Source organism: Platichthys flesus, chromosome 6, assembly GCF_949316205.1.
Source record: "Platichthys flesus chromosome 6, fPlaFle2.1, whole genome shotgun sequence".
In the NCBI taxonomy this organism is placed as follows: domain Eukaryota; kingdom Metazoa; phylum Chordata; class Actinopteri; order Pleuronectiformes; family Pleuronectidae; genus Platichthys; species Platichthys flesus.
The window spans coordinates 22,219,209-22,240,589 of record NC_084950.1 but is presented as its reverse complement, the minus strand read 5'-3'; the positions used below and the strand labels follow the sequence as shown (position 1 = coordinate 22,240,589).

Here is a 21,381-nt window from a genome sequence, read left to right as displayed (position 1 = left end):
GAGATGATTCTCAGCTGCGAAGGTATCCCACAGGAGGCCCCTCCCAGCTCCAGGTTTAGCCACCTGTGGAAAGAGAACAGTGGGGGAAGGGAAAACAAGAGGTGGAAAGCCAGGTCCTGACAGTATCTGAATCCGTCTCAATGACCACACCACCATCTTGAAGATGTCATCAATAGTAAGTCATTCAAATATTTTGCTCAGTTTCATTGGGGAGGAGGGTTCATGGGTTCAAGGCTTGTTGAGTAGGAACCTTTGACTGATGTTAGAAGGCATTGGGGGATTGCAGGATTGTGGGACATTACAGGAGGAGCATTCTGGAGACCTTTAAGGGGATTCAAAGAGTCTTTTTTTTACGTTTCGGTTGTTTTTCAGGACTCATTGAGAAGGTTTTAGTTCCACCTTAAGGGCATTTATCCTTGCAGGAGGAATAGTAGGGAGTTATAACGGTATTAGTATCTGGAGCTATTTATGTGATCACAAGGATTTTCAGAGGGTTAATTATGGTCCTTTATGATGTCGTTGACAGTATCTCCTGTGCTGGGTTTTGTAAGTATTTCTGCAAGTTCCAATAGTATTTAGAGGGTTTACTGGGTCATTGTGAGTTTTTGTACGCTCCTTTGTGATTCAGGTGCACAGACCTTTAGTGAGTTCCAAGTGTACTCTTCAGGAATTTATGTGTTATTCATTGGGTTCAACCGTGCAATATATTCTGATAACTGGTCTAGGATGTTCCCCGCCTTTTGCCTAATGGCTGGGATTGGTTCAAGCCACACCTCCCTTATAGTTTAAGTGTTTTTTGATCATAGATGGCTTGATGGATTCATGGGATTCAAATGGTGTCACAGCCATTTTTAACAGCTGGAGTTGATCCTTGGGAGGGGGTTTATTAGTCCCTTTGGGTGTCAAGGGTCCTTGAGAGTGTGTTAGGGCTCTTTCTTGGGTTTTCCATCGGTCTGACTATAGGTTACGTTGCAAGAAATGGTTTATTGAATTTGGGATAATGAGAATGTGTTTAATTTTACAATACTGTCCTAAAAATATTCTAATAAGAAGAAAACAATTATGAAACAATTATAAATATTTTGTTTCAGTGTTCATTCCAGCAGCTGAAGCACAGACAAGTCATTTCAACTGTAAATCAAGAACAACAAACTCCAGCAGGAGGTCCTTGGCCCCAGGTTTGTCTATTTGTGTTTGAGTGACATGAAAACATTTGACGGATCAGAGAGTGTCAGAGTCTCTGTTGTTAACTTTGTCATTGCAGCACCCTCTGGAGGAAATTAGAAGGTCTTTCAGGACTGAAATTGACAACTATAGGGTATGTCAGATCCAAATGACAAATTAAGTTGAGAGGTTTGCTGAATAATTCATACTGCAGATTGGTTTGACTTACAGCTGAATTGAAAAAAACATTGTAACATTTCTAACTGATATGGCTCATAAGACAGTTTAAGATAGTGTCTTAAAGAAACACTTAATCTATAAAGGTGCATTTAAAGAACAATAATAAAACAATTGTCAGTGTTCATATATAGCACAACTAAAAGACACATATGTTTACACTTACTGTTTAGATCACAATATAACAAAACAGTTTAAGTGTAGGTTAGCATTTCTTCTCATTCAAGCATATTTTTCCTTTACTTAAAAAACGTGGAACTACAGACTGATGACCCAATGGGTAGAGGATGAATAATTTCTAATACCTCAGTTATCATCACATTGTCTGTTTTTCATGTTTAGGTCCTGCATGTTTAAGGTCTCATGTCATGTACATTTATGCTGGGATTATGTGGGAGACTAATTCCTTCTTTCAGACCAGGGAGTAAAGAAAATCAAGTTCAAAGACAACAAGCAGAAAATTGTTCAACATATTGGATTCACTGAGGTTCTATCCTCCATTGCTGTACTTTACATTATGTTTAAGTGCTCAGAAACACCACCTGCCTCCCGTCCCTGATGTCTACTCTCACTCTGAGTTGAAATTTGCTTGCCTAATGCAGTGCCCCCAGAATAGCAACCTGGGAGCGTCTTGGTTGCCCCCTTCTCCAAACTTGAGCCTCCCTTCTTACCAGTCAACCCTTCTATCTCCTTATTGAGTGCCAGCACTGGGAGTGGGGGGGCGGTCGGAAATTCATGGCCGCTGCCCCAACGCAGGCCCAGCCTCGCCTACGGCCTGGCTCCTTGACCAATGGGCAGGCCGAGCAGATCGAGTGTCACTATAACAGAAGGACATAATCAGCACGGTAAGTTTGCGGATCCTTACAGCCAGTCTCGGCCAGCAGGGAGCTCACTTCTTTCAGCTTTTGTGAGGTAAGGAAGAAGGGAGAGTGTGATAGTGTGAGTGAAAGAGGGGATAGGAAGCTCAAGTACAATATCCCTAAACATCACTCAAAATGAGGACAGCTGAGTCCATGTGTTTTAAAATCACTGCCATGGGGAGTAGAGGTTGGTGTTCAAAAGGAAACAGTTGTCTGATATGATGGACAGATTGGGTCACAAGGAAGAATACACAGGGAAATCCCATTGAATCTCAGAGAGTGTGATGTGTTTGTGTTTGAGCTCAGTGGCAATGAAATCTTGTTTGTGCTGGTGTTTGATTGCCCTGTCGGATGCTGATAAGCAGTGATGCTGGGTTTCCTAAAATGCATTAATGAAGTGGATTCTTTTTTGGATAAAAAAGTTCAGCAGCTTTTACCTTAAAGGACTTTGTTATTGTTGTTGTGTTAGTGTGGTCCAACTCCAGAGATCCAGGGGAGGTTCATACCTGAGGGATTTACAGATGGCTTAAACCCTTTGAAGCAGCTTTCCACTTCCGGAGACAGAGGATGATACTAATGAGTTATGTAACGTCATGAGAATAGCCACACTTAATCCTGATGTAGTTTTGTGATTTTAGAATTGATACTTTGACATAGACATTGCTGTGAGTTTTTAAAAGCAGCTTTGCTTTGCTTGTAGGTTTAATCTTGTTGTTGATGTAAAGCTTCAGAGGGTCAAGGGACCAAATAGCACATAGCATGAGGATAAACACATTGACATCTTGAACAGGAGCCCAGAACCTCCAGACTTGATGTAAACCATTCATTACATCTAGGTTGTTTTTCCAGATTGCCACTATAACATAATGGTGTAAAGTCTTTGAAAACAATTTTGGAATTCATGAGACTGAAAGAATAAATGGGAAGAAGCCAGGCATTAGAACTTAACCCTCATGGCTTCCTCTCAAGGTTTATTTTAATTCTTGAGTAAATTGGCGTCAATCAGCAGGGAGCCTCGAGAGGGAATTGAAGGAACCATGTGAGAGCGAAATGGCCAGATAAGGATATGGAGGTGGAATTATGGGTCCAGGGGAAGGAACCCAATCTTCAACATTGCGTCCACTGAAACCAGATCTGGGACCTGTGCAGCTGTCTGGTGGAAATAGCTGTGATGTCGGGACTCCTTCATGACGGCCTCACGCTAATGAGGCTAATGGGCAACTAATCCGAAATCAAGTCACTGGTAGATTAAATTATGAATAAACTCAGGTCATCTATTTTTATGATTGTATTATCACATACTGCATCCAGGCTGGAATTGGAACTGGATTCCAACAGGATCGTGTGCCGAGAATGATTTTAGATGTGACAGATATTACCTTTAACATCTTTGAATGCCAAAAGGATGCAGTGATCAGAGAGGGCAGGAGGCTGACCTGTACCTTGAATGCAGACGTTTTCCCTTCATTTTTTCCAGCAACTTAAATCTCTGAGCAGTTGAAAACAGACCAATGGCAAAATTCTATGTTTGGCTCTCGTCTCATTTATCCTAAGAGGAGCAGATTCAAGACTGTGGCTCGAATTTCAGTCCACGGTCTCACGCTAATTATAAACTTAAGAGGTATGGATGTGATAAATTTGGAAAATGTCTAAAAGAATATATACAGGTGACCTGCGAATTATTTTAAATGATAAGGAACTAAAATGAGTGAGAAAGTACATGCTTTTTAAAAATAAATCTTCATAAAGCTTTTATTTTTATTTTTAGGGTGTGAGTAAAATATGCACAGGCAAGCAGGTGGGGTTTCTTTAGGGTGGGGCAGCAGATATTTAAGACATCTGCAACCAAATCCTGAGCTATTAATACACTAGGCTGCACAGTCGCTCCTTTCCGACTGACTCTAAGTTATTCTCTTCTCTCTTGCCTCCAGGTTGCAAAGTCCACTATCACCATGTCCGACACAGAGGAAGTGTAAGTATTTTACATTTTCATTCACAAATTTCTTAAAGCTGTAGGAAATTGAAAGTCTACCAGCCAGCTTTGCATCTGTCAAGAGGTTCTCTAAGTGGATCACTTGTGTTCAATACAGTCGACGGCTTTGGGAAAAGCTTCTACATAGACCTTGATTTAAGATTATTTTTCCAAACCAATGTTTCCAAGACAAGAATGAATATTCAAGATGAATGTTGACAATGATCTTCAATGCTAAGTCAGAATTTATTTTCTTTCTGTCTTGCAGTGATCAGGTCGAGGGTAAGTAGCCACATTTTTTCTCATCTACAAAACCAATAAATACCCCAAAATTAGGTCCAGGTACAGTCTGGAGTTCCATGTTAAATCCCGGTATTATTTCTGAAACTTGCCTAACCGACCTTTCATCTCCTTAAGAAACTTAATTGCAGAGGACAAATTTGTATGTTTACAGGTTTGGCTTGACTCCTCCAGATTCAAGTTGTGCAATAAATGTTCTCACTTATGAGCAAATGTGCACATAGCCTATATTTTCCTCCGGCTGTAGCATGGTTGCAGGCCCCAACGATGGCAACAGGACAGTGCCAACAATGCTGTGTGAAATCTAAATCTAAATTGATGACATCTGGTTTGAACAGGCCTGCACTGACCTGTTGCCAATGTTACCTGCAGCTCTGCATGTCTCTCTGCAACTGCAGCCTGCAGTTCTCCTGAGCTGAACACACTTTCAGATCAAAGGGACTTTAGGGATGTTTGAAGCCCACTCCATAGTCCCTCGTGCGAGCGCTGATCAACCCAGGAGAACTGAGCTGCGTATGCTTAGCATGAATCTCCAGTGTACCCACATTTTTGAATTTAATTCTGTCAAAATTGGGTACAATGGGATCTTTTGATAATGTTCTTCTGCTCCTTTTTTTTCTCTTGGACGGACTTGAAGAATACGATGGTAAGACACAGCCTGCAGACTCTGGACGCTAAGTCTTACGTCACTGATACTAATTTGTCAACCACTTTTGACGACGTGTGTTCTTACAACCAAATGGACTTTTTATGGCATGCAGGTTAACACTAACGGTATTTGAAATAAATTAAAAGAAACTGGTTCAAACAAATATCGCGACGAGATAGAATCAAGAATCCTTTGTGTTCAAACAAAGAGAGTTCAAGTGCAGGTATTTCCAGGAATCATTCACATTTCATCCACCACAACTGACCATCAACAACTGACATTTTCCTTCCTGCAATAGCCTGCTTTTCAGCCGCTTTAACACCATCTGGTGGTTGTCCTCGCCATCATGAATCTTGTCCTTTCTTGCGTCTCCTGTCATCTACTCACTCCGACCACCTTCACTTTCCCTATACCTCTGCTTCCATTAACTTGTCATACTTTTCATCGCCCTTCCTCTCCCCTGGTGATTCGATGCATGTGGTGTAGCTGTAGAAGAGGAGGTAGTAGAGGAAGTAGAGGTGGCCCCTGAGGCGGCCCCTGAGCCAGAGCCAGAGGCAGAACCAGAGCCAGAGCCAGAACCAGAGGTAGAACCAGAACCAGAACCAGAACCAGAACCAGAAGCCGAGACTGAGCCTGAGGCTGAAGGTATGTGGCATGGAGGGGTTAGGGGTTATTCTCTCATCCTTTCCCAGGCGACAGGTGCGCTCCACTGTCTAAAGCCAGCCAGACAGATCCCACTAATCCTGATTCGCACACATGTTCATCATGTCTGCTAATGCTAATGCTACCTTCCATTCTCCTCACCTAAAGCAAAGACAGTCCGTACATGCAGCGCTCAAAGGCTGCAAGTTGGGATGAGATTACAATATCTGTTCATACAAACTGATGAAATGCTGATATGATCTTGTCTGAAAATAAGGATGTGACTAATATTTGAAGGCCGATAACCTTGTGCTGAGATAAAGACCCTAAGTCCTGCCTCACATCAACGTTATCTTCTGATCCGCTAGCTTTCTGATCCGTTAGCTTTCTGATCCGTTAGCTTTCTAATCTGTTAGCTTTCTGATCCGTTAGCTTTCTAATCTGTTAGCTTTCTGATCTGTTAGCTTTCTAATCTGTTAGTTTTCTGATATGTTAGCTTTCTAATCTGTTAGCTTTTGGCTTGCAAGACATTTTCTGATAAAATAATTTGAGAATCAATTAATTCAATCATTAAAAATGATTGTTGAAAAGCTGACATTTGTCATTTTGATGTAAATTGACTATCTATTATACAAATGCAGTGGACTATCTGGTATTTGATCCAACATTTTAGCATACAGTACAATTGTTGAAGGCTAAACTTTATAGAAAAGTCCTATTCAAATTGTATTACATTTAGTCAATTTGTCCTTGACTACCATTGGACGGCTGCAAACAAATCAGAACATACTGCTGCTCAATTAACTGTACTGTATGCTAACATGTTAGCATTCACTGAGGACAGAGTTGTCTTCTTAAAACAAAGTGATTCTTTTAAAAATATAATTCAAATTAAAGACTAATGTTAGGCTCTTTTCATTCTAACTCTACTTATACTACTGTACCACATGTACTCCAAGTATTTGTTGGACATGGTTGCTTTTTCATTACTGTGACGTCGGAAGAAGGTGAACTTCAGATTAAGTACATACGATAACTTTTACTGCAGAGCATGAACATGTTACATATGCTTATCTAATTTAAAAGAGAAGAGAAAAATATATTTTTTATTATTCAATAGAATTTACCTGATAGATGTCACCTTTTATTGCTCAGATGCTGGTGGGAAAGTCCTCCATGTCAATGTTGTATTCATGCGCTGCTGTTTGGATTGTGAAAACTATGGTTACCATCCAAATTTATTTCCATCCTCTTAATTGTAATTTCTGAAACATCCGATGGCGCATGAATACAGGGTCAAATGTTGAAGGGCTCACACTTGCTGTTTGAAATTGAAACTGTGACTTCAACCAGTCAAGACTTAAGTAAGTTCTCAAATACTTAGATCTTCTGAGATCTTTTCCAGGTATTTCCACTTGCTAACACCTTATTAATGAATAAAAGAAAATTCAGATGCATTTTTCTCTGCCTTATATTCTTTAGTTGTTTGTGGTAGCTGGTAATATTGGGGATATTAGAGAATTTACGTCATTTAAATCCTCCTCATTTCTGAGCGAGTTATGCTGAATCTGTTTTAGCTCTAATGTGCCTGCTAATGCTCTTGTCTATTCTGCTTTTATTTTCGATGCTTGCTGCATGCAGATGCTGTTGAAGAGGAAGGTATGTTGATTTAAAACTTATAAGAAATCTCAAATCTGTCATTCTGGTTTTGGAAGGATTGCGGTGTCCAGGTCTGAAATTGTATCTGAAAATCCAAGAGGGCAATTTGAAATCCAAATTTGTGAAAAAGAATTAGAAATAAAAGAAAAAATCCCCCCCCCCCCCCCCCCTCCTCCCCACTGACCTACCCATACAAATCCACTTGCACACAGACACACCCATATTATATAGGAAATGAGAGCGTTTCGGAGAGTTAAGACTGGAAGTGGAGAAGAAGGGCGTAGGAATATAGGATGCTAACAAGCTTCACTGCACAGCGACCCCGGCCTTTACACTCTTGCTATGCCCTTCGTCATCTGCATGGCATGGAGCCGCCAGAATCTGGGTTAAATCTGAAGAACGAACTGGGGAAATGATTTGCTTGTGTAAAACAGTTTGGGGGTCAAGCCAATAGAAAAAAAGAAAAAGAAAAGGTAAACAAACAAAAGTCACTTTTTGGGGGAAATGAAAAAGCAAGATACTAAGGCATTAAGAAAAATCTTAGAAAAATGTCTTTGCAAATAACAAAACACTTCAGCTGCACTCAAAGCAAGATAACATGTTGATACTCACAAAACTTCATTATACCCTTGCACTTTTTTATAATTTAGTTTTCTTTAGATAGGTGAAGTTTTAATTTGTTTGCTCTGTTTTTCTAACTCTAACCTACAATGTTTAATAATTTTATCTTAAATCTAATCTTCATGTGAGACAAAACTATACAGTCTAATGCCTTGAAATAGTCTGCTTTGTTTCTAACCCGATGACATGTACTTGTCCCTTCTTCATTTCCTAACCTGCAGAGGAGAAGCCAAAGTTCAAGTAAGTTTCTTTCAAATGTCCCCTCAGCTCGAATGATTTCTGCAGATATTTTGGTCTGAGCCATTTGGCTGAATACACAAATAACAACATTACCCTCAGAGATGTGTCAATGCACTAAAGACCCACTTGATCTCCTCTTGTAGGCCCAGCGCTCCAAAAATCCCAGATGGTGAGAAAGTGGACTTTGATGTAAGTCAAGCTAAAGTAATAACATTGTGGATTTCTGTCGAGTAGCGTTTGTTTCCCTGCAGGGCTGAGTGTTGCCTCTGCTTCTCTGCCCTGCAGGACATCCAGAAGAAGCGTCAGAACAAGGACCTGGTTGAGCTGCAGGGTCTGATCGATGCTCACTTTGAGCACAGGAAGAAGGAGGAGGAGGAGCTGATCGCCCTCAAGGACAGGATTGTGAGTTTTCAGGCGATGGCATCACACTGTGACATGAGACAACTCAGGGGCTGCACTCAAAGCAAGATGGCAAAACATTTCATATTGATCCCTGACATTTTTAAAATAAACATTTAAAAAAAGTTTTCTTATAATTTTTTTTTTCAAGTAATACTTTTTTCTTAAAACAAATACAAACGATTTTAGACAGCAAGGGGAAATTATTTAAATCAATCCATACTGAAACAAGAAAGAAATGCCAAAATGAAACCCGAAAATGATCTTGGCATTTTTTAAAGGCTTAGCAACACAATGAAAGTTGGTTCTCCTCTCTAGAGGTTGTATTGGCTGTTCCACCTCACGTGTGACATGTGGTGGAGTGAGTTGTGTAGAACAAAACGCTTGACGCTGTTTATGTTTGTCTGTGGCAGGAGAAGCGTCGTGCCGAGAGGGCCGAGCAGCAGAGGGTCCGTAGTGAGAAGGAAAAGGAGCGCCAGGTCAAACGTGAGGTTCGTGGATCTATCACATTTCATTTTTCAAGACAACATGACTCATATTTGTCAATTATAATTATAATTATAATAAAATTACGTATCTGTTAGTCACCATTCTTCCGCTTTCCTTTTCTGAGTTGTGCGTGTGGCATGGAGGTCTCACTCACTCAGCCGTGTTCTTTGTTTTTGTGAACCAGGAGGAGAGGCGGATCAGGGAGGAGAATGATGCCAAGAAGAAGATGGATGAGGATGCCAAGAAGAAGTCAGCTCTGTCCAGCATGGGCTCCAACTACAGCAGTCATCTCCAGAAAGTCAGTACACACTCCTGCACCATCCACAGCAGTCTCTTGTTTTCTGGGTAGCTATTAACCTGCGTCTCTACTGTTTGTGTGTGTGTCTGTGTGTGTGTCTGCATTGAACAGGCTGACCAGAAGAGAGGTGGAAAGAAAGAGACTGAGAGAGAGAAGAAGAAGAAGATCCTGGCCGCCAGGCGCAAGCAACTCAACGTTGACCATCTGAACGAAGACAAGCTGAAGTACGAGTCAATGCTCCCACACACACACACCTCACCTTTTCTCCATGTCAGTGTTTTTTCATAGAAGTAGATTTTTCTCAAGTATATACATGGACGTGAGCAGATTTTTTGATTGAGTATTTTGGTTTCAAGTCACTTTAATCTTCTACCAACATTCTAAACAATGAAAGCAGATATATTTCATGTAAAACTGTCTTACATTTCATGATTTTTAGCTTCTCAAACATGATGCTTTTCTTCATAAATAATTTCTATGCTCATCACTGAATAACTTTCAATAATAATTTGGACAAAACCAAGGTGATTTGGGAATTATTAATTTCTCACATATATAAATAACAAAAAATTAACTGATTTATTGAGAACATACTAAGAAGCCCAAATATTTGTTGAACCCCTGTGCAGAATAGTTATCATTATCAGTACGTCAAGTAACGATGCTAATATATCTGACTATACCGTAAAAAAAAGAAAACAATTGCAATTATTAGCACTTATATGGCACTTACCTATAACACTTTGTAGTTTGGCTGGATAAAAGCATCAGCTAAATGTAATGTAATGTATTGTAACGTAATATACAATAAAATTCATACAACTTTTTTTAATACACTAAGTCATTTTAAAATACATACTTTAAGTCAATTTTTATGATCATGCTTTTTATTTATACTATTACTAATGCATTTCACTCCAGAATCTGAATATGTCCTACATTACTTCAGGAAAATATTCTTGAAAACATAATTAAGATTTTTACAGCAACACCTCAATCTAACTTAATTCAAATATTTGAGTTCTCTCTGCACTTAGACTATCAGCCGTTGTGTTGGAAGTTAATAGTGTCCTCCTGTTTCTGTGCTGTTTGCAGGGATAAGATCACTGAGCTGCATGAATGGATGACCCAGCTTGAGTCTGAGAAGTTCGACCATATGGAGAGACTTAAGAGGCAGAAGTATGAGGTGAGACTTCGACCCTGTTCTGACTCTCAGCAATGTCCACTGTGTTTACTATCTGTAATGGTTTTTTTTCACATTCCCATTTAAAGATTCAGTAGGTTAGAAATATGTCGTTATATGACCACATGCAACACTTTGCATGAGACATTTTGAAACCAAAAAATAAGTTGTGGGCCGATAAAAGCTGAGATGCCCTTGTGAAAAAAAAACATAATCTTGATTAGAGCTAACCTTTTTATACTTTACTGATATAATTTATTGAATAAAGACAACAAACAGAATTTAGAATTTTTAAAACTGTTGGATTTGAAATAAAAGTCAGACTTATTTATTGAAAACATTTTTTTTATTTGTTTTACTTTTTTGAAAGATGCTATAATATATTAATATCATTAATAATCATCTTTGACAGCCTTTATAAAAATGTGCATATTGGTCTCTGGGTACGTACCTCCTCCCTCTGTTTACCTCCATTTGAAATGATATGTCTCTTTCATCAATTACTTGTTATGTTTGTTTGTTTGTTTGTTTTTACCATTGTTTACCTTCCAGTTTAGTTATCTTGCTATATATGAGCCACAGTAAATTGTTTAAAGTCCAGAAACCTTCCAAGGAAACAGAAGCAGCGATGTAGTTGTTGGTTGTTGACGACGTTGTCCTGAGGTGGGCGTTCCGCTGAGCGTCCCGACACATCCGGATTTGAACCCTTGATATACTCTTTGATTTCCTCCAGGTTACAACCCTGCGTAAGAGAGTGGAAGAGCTCAGTAAATTGTAAGTAGAGCTGAGCAAGGCGTCACGCCCGCCGCCTTCAGGCTCGCTGCATGTTAGCATGAAGGAAGGTCAGAGAACCAGAGACACCACTCTGGGCCAGAGGCACCACTGAAGGAGAGACCACTGAAGGGTTTGATTCCAAAAGGGACGTCTGATTCCTGAAGAGTCACTTTGGAAAAATGACACAGCAAGATTTCTGCTATGTGAGGAAGTTGAATGTCCCACAGCTTTAATATGGGGATTTGTTAGCACCTGTCAGACACGACAATGTTAAAGCAAAACATGAGCCGGTTATCTTGACTCCATTTTGAATCATTTCAATATAACAGTTCAGACGTGTTTTCATGAACAGAGTCATTTTGGAATCAAACTCTTCAGGTGTGTAACTCAGACAGGTGAGTGAGAGCGGATGAAGCCAAATGTCTCTAAACCATCCACGTGTCTTCTTGGGGAAACAGACGACGGGCGTTTCAAAGCACAAATGATCAGAACATCTGTTAGTTGCAGAATTCAGGATGCAACATCATAATTGAAACTGAACATCTAGTTCAAATCAAACCAAAGTGAAAAAATATTGAACACTGGTCACATGCACGCCCGCCGTCTTGCTTTCCCATGATGCCTCAGTCTGCAGCTTTTAGCCCACGGAGCCTGTTCAGAAGAAGAGAGGGAAGGGAGTCGGTCCCCTGCGAGGTAAACCTGTCCTGGTGGTTGTTAAAGATGCTGCTGTGTCATTCTTTCAGGTGCTCACGTATAGGAAGCGCATTGATGAGTTGCAGAAGCAGTAAGTACTGTCCCTGCTGCGTTCACTGACACATAGTAATCTCAAAACTCTAAAAATATAACTTCATAACTCCATTTAACTCCAACTTGTTGTTTGGGTGAACGTCACATCCCTTCTCTCTGCGAGACATAACTGTCATAACATAAACAGAACTGTTAATGGCAGTTTATGGCATTAGAAGATCAAAACATCAGCTCCTTTTTTGGTTTATGTTTAAACCAGCAACCGAGTTCAGAAATTTTAGAAGCCAAATCTAAAGCTGAGCTGAGGCTTTTACCCCCTGATAATCCAAATTTATATAGATTCAAACAAGCCATAAACGCACCAAATCCCGACTAACATCACAAACCAACCTAAACCCATATCGAAACCGTGCAGCCACTGATCCCGTCACAGCTCATTTACATGTTACACAACACAGCTCACAGCAGCAGCAGGACTGTGCTGCCACCAGCTTCTTGTAAACAATCTAATCATTCAGCAGGTCTTGAAAACTGCCACAAGCTGCAAAGAGTTAAAACTCAACTTAAGTTTAATTTGAAGAAACGCCAATGTCATTTTGAGAGTTGAGCTGCAGCCACTGTGTAACTAACAAGGGCTTCAAGATGTTTTCGTGATGAGCTTTGGTTTTCTTTCCCCTCCGTTTTTTTGGTTTTAATAAAAATCGTCTAAGATTTGATAAAACGTTCCTGTTTATCTGTAATTCATTTAAAAGAAACAAATGTTTAAGTCCCCCAAGGAGCTCTTCCCTCGTCCATACGGTTGGAAATCTTTTAAACCATATCTGCGCGCAGATTTCCAAACCACCCTTTCTCTCTCCTCTCTGTCTGGCTAGGTGCGTCTTTAACATCTCATACATTTTGTGTGATATTTTTCTAATATTACTATATCACCTTTCATTAGATCTGTAAAAAACTACAGTTTTTAAAACAAAACACTTACATAACAAACATAACACACATTATTACCCAAAACAGTGCATCCTTTTGTCAGGGTCCTTGTCCTCATAGTGACACTTTCACATCAATGTGTGGGAGAGCCATGTCAACAGTAAGTCCAAAGATGGTCGTATTAGGTTAGTGGCTGTTGGACTCAGTAATGACTGATGTCTGTGCAGGTAAGTGCTGCATGAGTGTGTCTCTGACGAGTGGTGTCGCAGCCTGGAAATGTTGCATCTCTGACGTATTCCAGATGTTAAATGTGCAACAGAGAAGTTGTTGTTGTTTATATGTTGTGTTTGTATGATACCAAGAAAAGTTTTTTGGTGAAATTACATGTTTATTTAGTTTGGCTCATTTTCTTTTGATCTAGACAGATAATTCATGTATATGTATACTCCATTTGTCACTAGACACAACATGAGGACTCTATATTGTTGATTTATATGTCACAAATTTACTTAGCAAAGTCTGAGATAAAAACCTGATCCAGCATGGTTGTACAAACCTTATTATTTATGTATAGACTTTGTCGAGAGAAAAAGGAATTTTTATATGACTTCACTTTTGCTCAGGAGCCATTGAGCAAGGCACCCATCCCTGATAACTTGGCTGTGCACAGCAACACAACTGGGGGTTAACATGAAACCTCAGCCTGCACAGCCGTCAGCTATCCCACGTTGAATGAAGGTTTCAGAATGTTGAAAACAACCCCATCGTTCTGACAGGTGTCCCATTTTCTTTTGCATTACAGCAGCAAGAAGGGAGCCGCCGCCCGCCGCAGGAAGTAAACGAGCCCTCGCCTCTGCTCAGAAACCAAACTGCGATCGTCTCGGACAAACGCCTGATGAAGCTACGCACACTGTGGCAAAGGTCGCACCTCACAAGAAGCAAGTAATGCTGAGGTTCACCCGGAAGTTACCAACCCACGTCTTAATTTATGCAACCAGGGGCCTTTAGCTGCTGTTCAATAGGAATAAAAAGTACTGAAACTGAATCGCCTTCTCGCTTCCTCACAATCGCCTGTTTGGTTCTCACTATTTTTGTAAATAAAGTGTGACTCTTCAAGCCATGTCTGTAGATCTCTTGTTATTCAGAAATCAATAAAGTTCAGCATTTTTAGTCATGTAATTTAAGGTCATTTGTTCAGCACTGTTTTCAAGTGCAGGGTTGAATTGGACTTGGGGTTTCATAAGTAGACATGAAGAAACAGACCCTGCAACTTCCCCATTGGCTGATTAACTACCACGAAGTCAAAAGCTTTCATTGTATCCATACGCCCTCAAGACTGTGCTTTTTTCGTATAGAGAACAAGTGTGGTAAAGGAAAAAAAAAAATAGGTGATTTGACTATCATTATTATATTATAATTGTCAAATTTACAAATTAGGGTCCCTGCAAATGATCTGTGTTCATAATTGAGTTGTCACAGTCTGGATGAACACTCAAAGTGCTTCACAGTACAGTTTAGACATTCACCCATTCATACACTTCCTCTATCAAGCATACACCGTCAGAGGCAATTTGGGATTCACTATTTCGCTCAAAGGCACTTCGGAACACGGAACAAGGGAGACCGGGATCAAACTGCCGGCCTTCTGGTTTGTGGACAACCAGCTCTACCCCCTGAGCCACCTGCAGCCACCTTTGAGAAGTATTGAGCATGTATGAAAAATACAGTGAAAGTAGCTTTACTTTAAGGCTTATTGTTACAGATTTAAAAAATCCATCCGTTCTCCAGATGCTGCGTGGAAATATTGATATCATAATTCTTTATTAAGGGTTTTTAAGGTTTGGATCAAATAATTTGAATAGTATCAGCATCTGTTGGACATACCGGTAGCAGACCTGTGGGCAGGTCTATAAAGCCCAGCAGAGCCCAGCAGTTTGGTGGCCATGATGATTGAACCTATAGGGTTAGATTTAAAAACTTAGTCCATTTTAAATTCAGAAAAAAAATACAGTTTTTGAAGAAATGAAGAATCCCTCTGGGGCCTTTTGTTTTGGCGCAGCACATCACATTGTGCTTTTTTCCTCAGGAGTAAATCGTTCACTCCAGATCAGCTTCAGTGGATCTCTTTTCCCAGCAGACATTTTGACAGGTCACAGCAGTAAAAGCACAGGTGTAAATTATAAGTCGGGTGATGGCTCAACTCCATGTAGCTGAGTTCATCTGCTGCAGAGAGAGCATCAGGGCTGACGTGGTCACGCCTCTTGGTTCGGGTGAGAAGCCTGGCAGCCCAGCTCTGGAGTCTGGAGCCCATCAAAAGAGTTTAGGACTAAATAAAAATGAAATGGGTGTGAGGTAATAAAAGCATAAAAAACTGTCTGTGTCTCTCTTGACATATGTGAAATCCAATTGGCTGTGAATTATGTGCGATTGCCAAATTTAGCACATTCATTTCCTGAGGAGATGTAATAATTTGTGTAAATAAACATTTATATAAGGTGTATAAGGTGGGCATTTATACAGATGCTGTCGGAGCACATCTAATGCTGTGTGATTGTATGTTCCAGCAGCTGGGAACACAAAGACAGAAAGCTGCCTCATAAATGTGTGATGTCACCCTCAGACTAAAGACAGACATGAGCCAGACGAGTTTAGGGGTTCCGACAGGTTCATATCCAATGGGCAGGTCAGTGTGGAACAAAGTGTATTTGGACTTTATAGACAAGTGTTAGGAACAGGTGTGACATGGTCTATTGAAAAAAGAGTTTGAGTGATTCTTAAATAAAAGTGTTGCTGTCTGAGTCGACTGGAGCAACAGTGGCCACTTTGGAAGATGTAGACCTTTACAATCCAACACAATCTGCTATTAATAAACATTGTGTTTTAGCATTGAGATCAGTGCTGGACTACATTATGGGTCTGACGATATGTCTCCCTCATTCGTTATTTGGACAGAAAATGAGAAACACTGCAATAGAATGTAGAATGTACAGTGTCGAATCTATATTATATTAATGACTTCGTATAAATCGTCGGACTTGCACATTTTTCTAACTTTCACAGCAAAAGTAACACGTTTTGGGATTTGAAACGTGGATCGTGTGGAACAGAAATACCTGCAAGTTTTCTGAATGGTCACACGATGGCGCTGCTGATCTTTGTGTCTGTGACCAGATGTTGCAACGGCCTCCTATCGAAGACCGAGTTTTATATAGTGCTTTTAGAGAATGACTTAAGAGCTGATAGTGCTTTTGTATGATAATGTGGTGATTATCATATTTACAACTTTAAGATATAGAGTAAATAATATAATTGTATATCAATATAGCAACCCTTGATAACTGAACCTTTGCTTAATACAATCAATTTGTCAACTCTCATATAAAAATGTTTCTTTTGTGACTGATGCAGAACATAATCATAGACTTAAATTGTGAAGCTGTTCTTAAAAGCAAGATAAATAAATTATAAATAAAAGTATATATAATTGTAAAAGAAAAACGATCACACATAGTTAGGATATGTTGTAATAATATTAAATTAAGAGAGTTAATGAGTCGGGGATGTGTAAAAAACATCATTACATTTAAAGTAAAATCATAGCTACAGTAACTGTTTATAAAGTATACAATTACGAATGTTTTGTCTGTATGTAATCTAAATGCAGAACAAAATCTAATGTTTTCTTACTCAAATTACCATATATATGAAATAAAATGATTAATCCATAGGACTAAATTGCACACAATCATTCAATAAATGTACATTCAAAACATGTTTTTGTATAAATAAGCAGGTTCATTTATTTGTCATTAGTCTGTCACTCATTTTTCAGATGTATAAATATAAAGTTTAAACATTTTCACAACAAACAGAAGCACATACAGACAGAAACATTAAATACATAATTAATACTTTCAGTTGGAACAAATCAGCTCTTATTTACATAATATGTACAGAAACAGAAAAATGGTCCTCCGCTGCAGTGAATGAAAATGATAAACGAAATCCATTTAACACTACATTTCCTCCTCGAATACTTTAATCGTCTAATCTGAGGGATTTAAGTGTCTGTAGAAGTATTTTTGTTATTAAGTATTAAAGTTTTACTACAGATATCTATTGTATAATCTGGTATGTTTTAAATAAATCATATAATAATTGTAATTCTTTTTTTCCTGAGGGAATTGAACAGCTGGAGCAGTTAGAACTTCAGATGGACGAATGTGGAGGAATGTAAATGGATGGTCTTTGGCCTCCGTCCATCGAATAGAATACACACAGAAAGGAAGAAAAATCTATCTGAACGACCCAGCTGAGCCTTAAAATAGTTTTTTTATAAATTAAAATAAAAAAATACAACAATAATCAATCAAGAAATATTTGCAAAAACTACATTTTCCAGCATTCAAGTGGTTTGAGCTCCAGTCTAGTCCACTTATACTACCAGGAAGGGGAATCTGTGGGACAAACAAGCTCAACTATGGAAAGTCATTGCTGCCACAAAAAACAATGCACATTGTATATGGAGTCAACATTACAACTGGCTATGCATCTCCACTCACATTTTTGCATTTCTGTCACTTATTGTATTTTGAAGTGAATCCACTACGTTACAAGTTGACATGAAAAAACAATAGAGACCGTCTCTCTTGTAATTAATATTTACAATATAATTGCAATTATTATTTGACACTTAAATATGGAGCTGTTATTTTTGTCATTCCTTATTTTACAGCTATTAAATCAAGATTCAAGAATAAACTTGTTTGCTCTTTAGACTCCTGTATTAAGAGCTTGTAATTATGTCCCAGGATCTTCATCATCTGAGCATGCTCAATAAGATCTATAAAATATCAAACTCTGTTTATTGATTGAGAATGAGATGGTGCTTAAAAGCCCAAACAGGGGTAAGTAAGTGGGCAATAGATTATTTTCTCTCTTTTAAAATGATACACTACTAATAAACCTTCGCACTCATCTTTTCTTTTTTTGACTAGAATGAGCTTCCATATTTTGATCTAAAGGAAATAACAGCAGATGTGGAGGGATGTTGAGAAAACTATAACATCTTAACAAGTGATGTAAACAGGGTGTTAAGAATCAGTTCAGTCGCTATAACATCACTTTCAGTGTGTGTGTGTGTGTGTGTTGGTGTTGGTGTGTAAAGATCTGATGTGGATTTTTACGAGTGGACTGTGTGAGAGGATGTGAATTGTCTCAGGTTTGAGGGTCTATAGGGCTTGGTAGATCAGGTTGGGGTCCTGGCTGGCCGTCGGAGAGGGGAGCCGAGGGGGTCCGGGTGCTGCTGTCTCCCCCGTCTGGTCGCCTGGCGGGGACCCAGGGCCGTCCGCAGCCGGCATCAAGCTGCTGTTGTCAGTGGAGATTCGCTCCACAATGCTGGAGAGACAGTCGAGACTGGAGACCACCGATCTGCGGTCACTCTTCTGACCACCTGCAGATAAAACAGAACACTAGAGTTAATACTTCAGTTATGTTTTCATTCAAAATGGGTTGAATTAGTTTTAATGCGCCGTAACAAAATGGTGGGCAAAACAAGAAAAATGTCGATCTTACTTATTGATTTATAAACCAGTCTACAGTGATAATTCAAACAAATAAAAAGAATCTGTTCAAAAATGGGTTAATCTCAAACGAATGTTGGCCCATAATTGAATGTGTCAAATTTAGGATGGTAGTTATTATAAAAATAACATAATCTAGTACAAATCAGACTATAAATGTGGATTGAGGTGGTCAATTATTTGAATAAGTGATTATAAGTGGCCTGCTAGCTGGTTATGGGCCTTTGCTCTGTGGATTCTTACCGTTTGCAGTCTGGGAGAAATAAGTGCTGCTGTCATAACCTCCTCTCCTGTTGGACTGACAGGTCGGCCCGTTAAAATCCGTCTGAAGGAAGAAACAGAGAAACTGCATCAGGGAGGACTCTCCACAATAACTCCAGTCAAACACACAGTGATAATCTGAGTATGACTTTTATCAGTGTAGAAAAAATTAAAGTCAATACCAAAGGTTAAGTGAGAAACAAAAAGGTAGAATAATTCCGATTTAGCACAGAAACCCTAGAGAGTTATAAATATTTAATTTATTTCGTTCTTTTTCAAATATTTTTTTTTGTTTAGTTTTCCTGAAATGGATCGAAAAAAGACTTATCGTATTAACTAATTATTAACTAATGACCAAACTAGATCAAGCTACAGTCCCATGTGTCAGAACCATCAATTAGAATAAAAAAATGGGTTAAATAATGATATTAACGTAGGCAATAAATAAATATATGAATTAATATACGAGGTTAAATTCGTCTAAACACGTTTCACATTTTATTCAATCTATGCCCCTCTTCAAATTAGTTTCTCAACATTTAATTGCAATATAAAAAACAAAGAACATGAATAAAATAAAATACCCCGTTTAACAAAGAAAGTCAACGGTTGTTATGTATTGTAACATTTGTCCTATTAACGCTCTAACGAAATACAAACATGTTGGTGTTTAAATTAAATGTGTGATGTGACTATTTCTTTCTGTATTCTAATCGTAAAGGGAAAGCTAGTGGAGTAAAAGAAAATCGTGTGTGTTGTGAAACAAAACGATGGATCCCCTTACTACCCAGATGACAGATATCTACATAGTTATGAAGAGGAGCGAAAACGGTGGCTTGTGTGGTTCAATGTATTTTACACGGGGATATGAAAACCGGCGTGTGGCTGGAGGTCAACGCGTGGAGAGTGTGTGGTCAGAGCTAACGGAAATATGAAGACATATTTCAACAGTAAATACAAATGCTAACAAAAAGAGAATAACACGTCTATGCGTAAAGACTCGCTAGAGAAACTCGTGGACATATTCCATCCAGTCGGAGCGCACACTCACTCCCCCTGAGTCACACCTGTCAGTCCCTGAACTCACCATGCCGTCGGAGCAGTTGGAACGGGGGCTGGAGGCGTCCGAGTCCCCGCTGTAGGGCTCCATCACCGGGTAGAAACCGTCGTCCTGGCCGCCGCCGCGCAGCAGCGCCTGCAGGGACTCGATGTAGCTGATGGCGTTGCGCAGGATCTCCACCTTGGGCAGCCGCTGGTTGGGGTTGGCCGAGGTGCAGCGCTTCAAGTTCTCGAAGGCGTCGTTGACCTTGCTGAGCCGCCGGCGCTCCCGCATCGTGGCCGCCTTCCGCCGGTCCGCGTTGGTGGTCTTCCGCTTGCAGGCCTTGCAGGCCCAGAGCAGGCAGCGGCCCGCCTGGTGGTGCCCGCTGGGGGCGCGGACGTGCTCGTCGTCCTCCCCGTCGCCGTGGTGGTGGAGGTGCAGCAGGGAGGAAGGCGAGGAGGAGGAGGAGGAAGGGGAGGATGAGGATAAAGAGGAGGAGTCGTCCGGCTTCAGAAGACCCACATGGACCAGCCGCGGGTCCAGGTCCTCGAAGAAGTGCATGTCGCTGGTGTTGAAGCAGGGGTCATCATAGAAATCATCAGCCGCGGGGATGGGGAAAGAGATATCCGACAGCTCCATAGTTCAGTCCCTGGCACACCAAGGAGGAAGACAAATCCAGTGGAAGACACAGGGAGTCTTGAGATAGAGACACAAGCAGGAAGAGGAAGAATTGGCAGAAGACAGTGGTGCAGGCTGAGAGGTTTCCGGGGGAATGTTATGTCCTGTCACAAACTGGTGTGTCCCCTCAGCTGTCTACTTGGACCACTTTATACCTGGGGCAACCGGGGGGGCGGGGACCAGGCGACCGTGTCCACTGGGGTCCGCCCAATCAGCGGCCAGCGGGAGGGGTTTACAACTTCACGGTAATTAGTGTACAATTACCCCTAACAGCGCGCGGGGGGGGGGGGGGGGGGGGGGGGTGCACACACATGTGGACTGCCTCATACTGAGGACACATAACGTGCTTATTACAATCCCTGCACAGTACAACACGGTGTGTTTGTTTTTAACTATAGATTAATGTAGTTGTTCATTATTACATTAGACGTTCATGTTTAATGCTGCAATCTTTTTTTTAAAGAATTGTTTCCCTGTAAAAAAAATACAAAATTTAACAAATGTAAATGTAGCTGAACTTGAACATTGATGAAATGTGATGGATAAAATAAATACACTATTTTATTGGCTGTTCGATTTCGTTTTTTTTAAAGAGAGCATGTCGTTTAAAATTGAAACTTAAATCTATAAACCTACCTAGTAAAAATAAAGTGGGCTCAA

General features: G+C 40.0%; 2 protein-coding genes across 5 annotated transcripts; one reads left to right on the top strand and one right to left on the bottom strand.

Moving 5' to 3' along the window:
- The first annotated feature begins 2,211 nt into the window (after positions 1 to 2,211).
- Positions 2,212 to 14,277, top strand: tnnt3a (troponin T type 3a (skeletal, fast)). Of its 4 annotated transcripts, XM_062390576.1 has the most exons (14): positions 2,212 to 2,313; positions 4,193 to 4,233; positions 4,502 to 4,515; positions 5,669 to 5,827; positions 7,466 to 7,483; positions 8,326 to 8,344; positions 8,488 to 8,533; positions 8,630 to 8,746; positions 9,157 to 9,234; positions 9,417 to 9,530; positions 9,642 to 9,754; positions 10,626 to 10,716; positions 11,447 to 11,487; positions 13,964 to 14,277. In XM_062390576.1, the coding sequence occupies exons 2-14, from the start codon at positions 4,214 to 4,216 to the stop codon at positions 13,998 to 14,000; spliced, it is 867 nt and encodes a 288-aa protein (XP_062246560.1). In that variant the 5' UTR covers positions 2,212 to 2,313; positions 4,193 to 4,213; the 3' UTR covers positions 14,001 to 14,277. The 4 variants fall into 4 exon arrangements, with proteins under 4 accessions (XP_062246560.1, XP_062246561.1, XP_062246562.1 ...); XM_062390577.1 differs by lacking the exon at positions 7,466 to 7,483; XM_062390578.1 differs by lacking the exons at positions 5,669 to 5,827; positions 7,466 to 7,483 and adding an exon at positions 5,171 to 5,179 and having other exon boundaries at positions 2,228 to 2,313.
- A 2,658-nt stretch (positions 14,278 to 16,935) lies between these two features.
- On the bottom strand, positions 16,936 to 20,836 carry myod1 (myogenic differentiation 1). Its single transcript, XM_062390667.1, has 3 exons — positions 20,092 to 20,836; positions 18,987 to 19,068; positions 16,936 to 18,613 (listed from the first exon to the last, which is right to left on the bottom strand). The coding sequence occupies exons 1-3, from the start codon at positions 20,680 to 20,682 to the stop codon at positions 18,393 to 18,395; spliced, it is 894 nt and encodes a 297-aa protein (XP_062246651.1). The 5' UTR covers positions 20,683 to 20,836; the 3' UTR covers positions 16,936 to 18,392.
- Between the last annotated feature and the right edge of the window lie 545 nt (positions 20,837 to 21,381).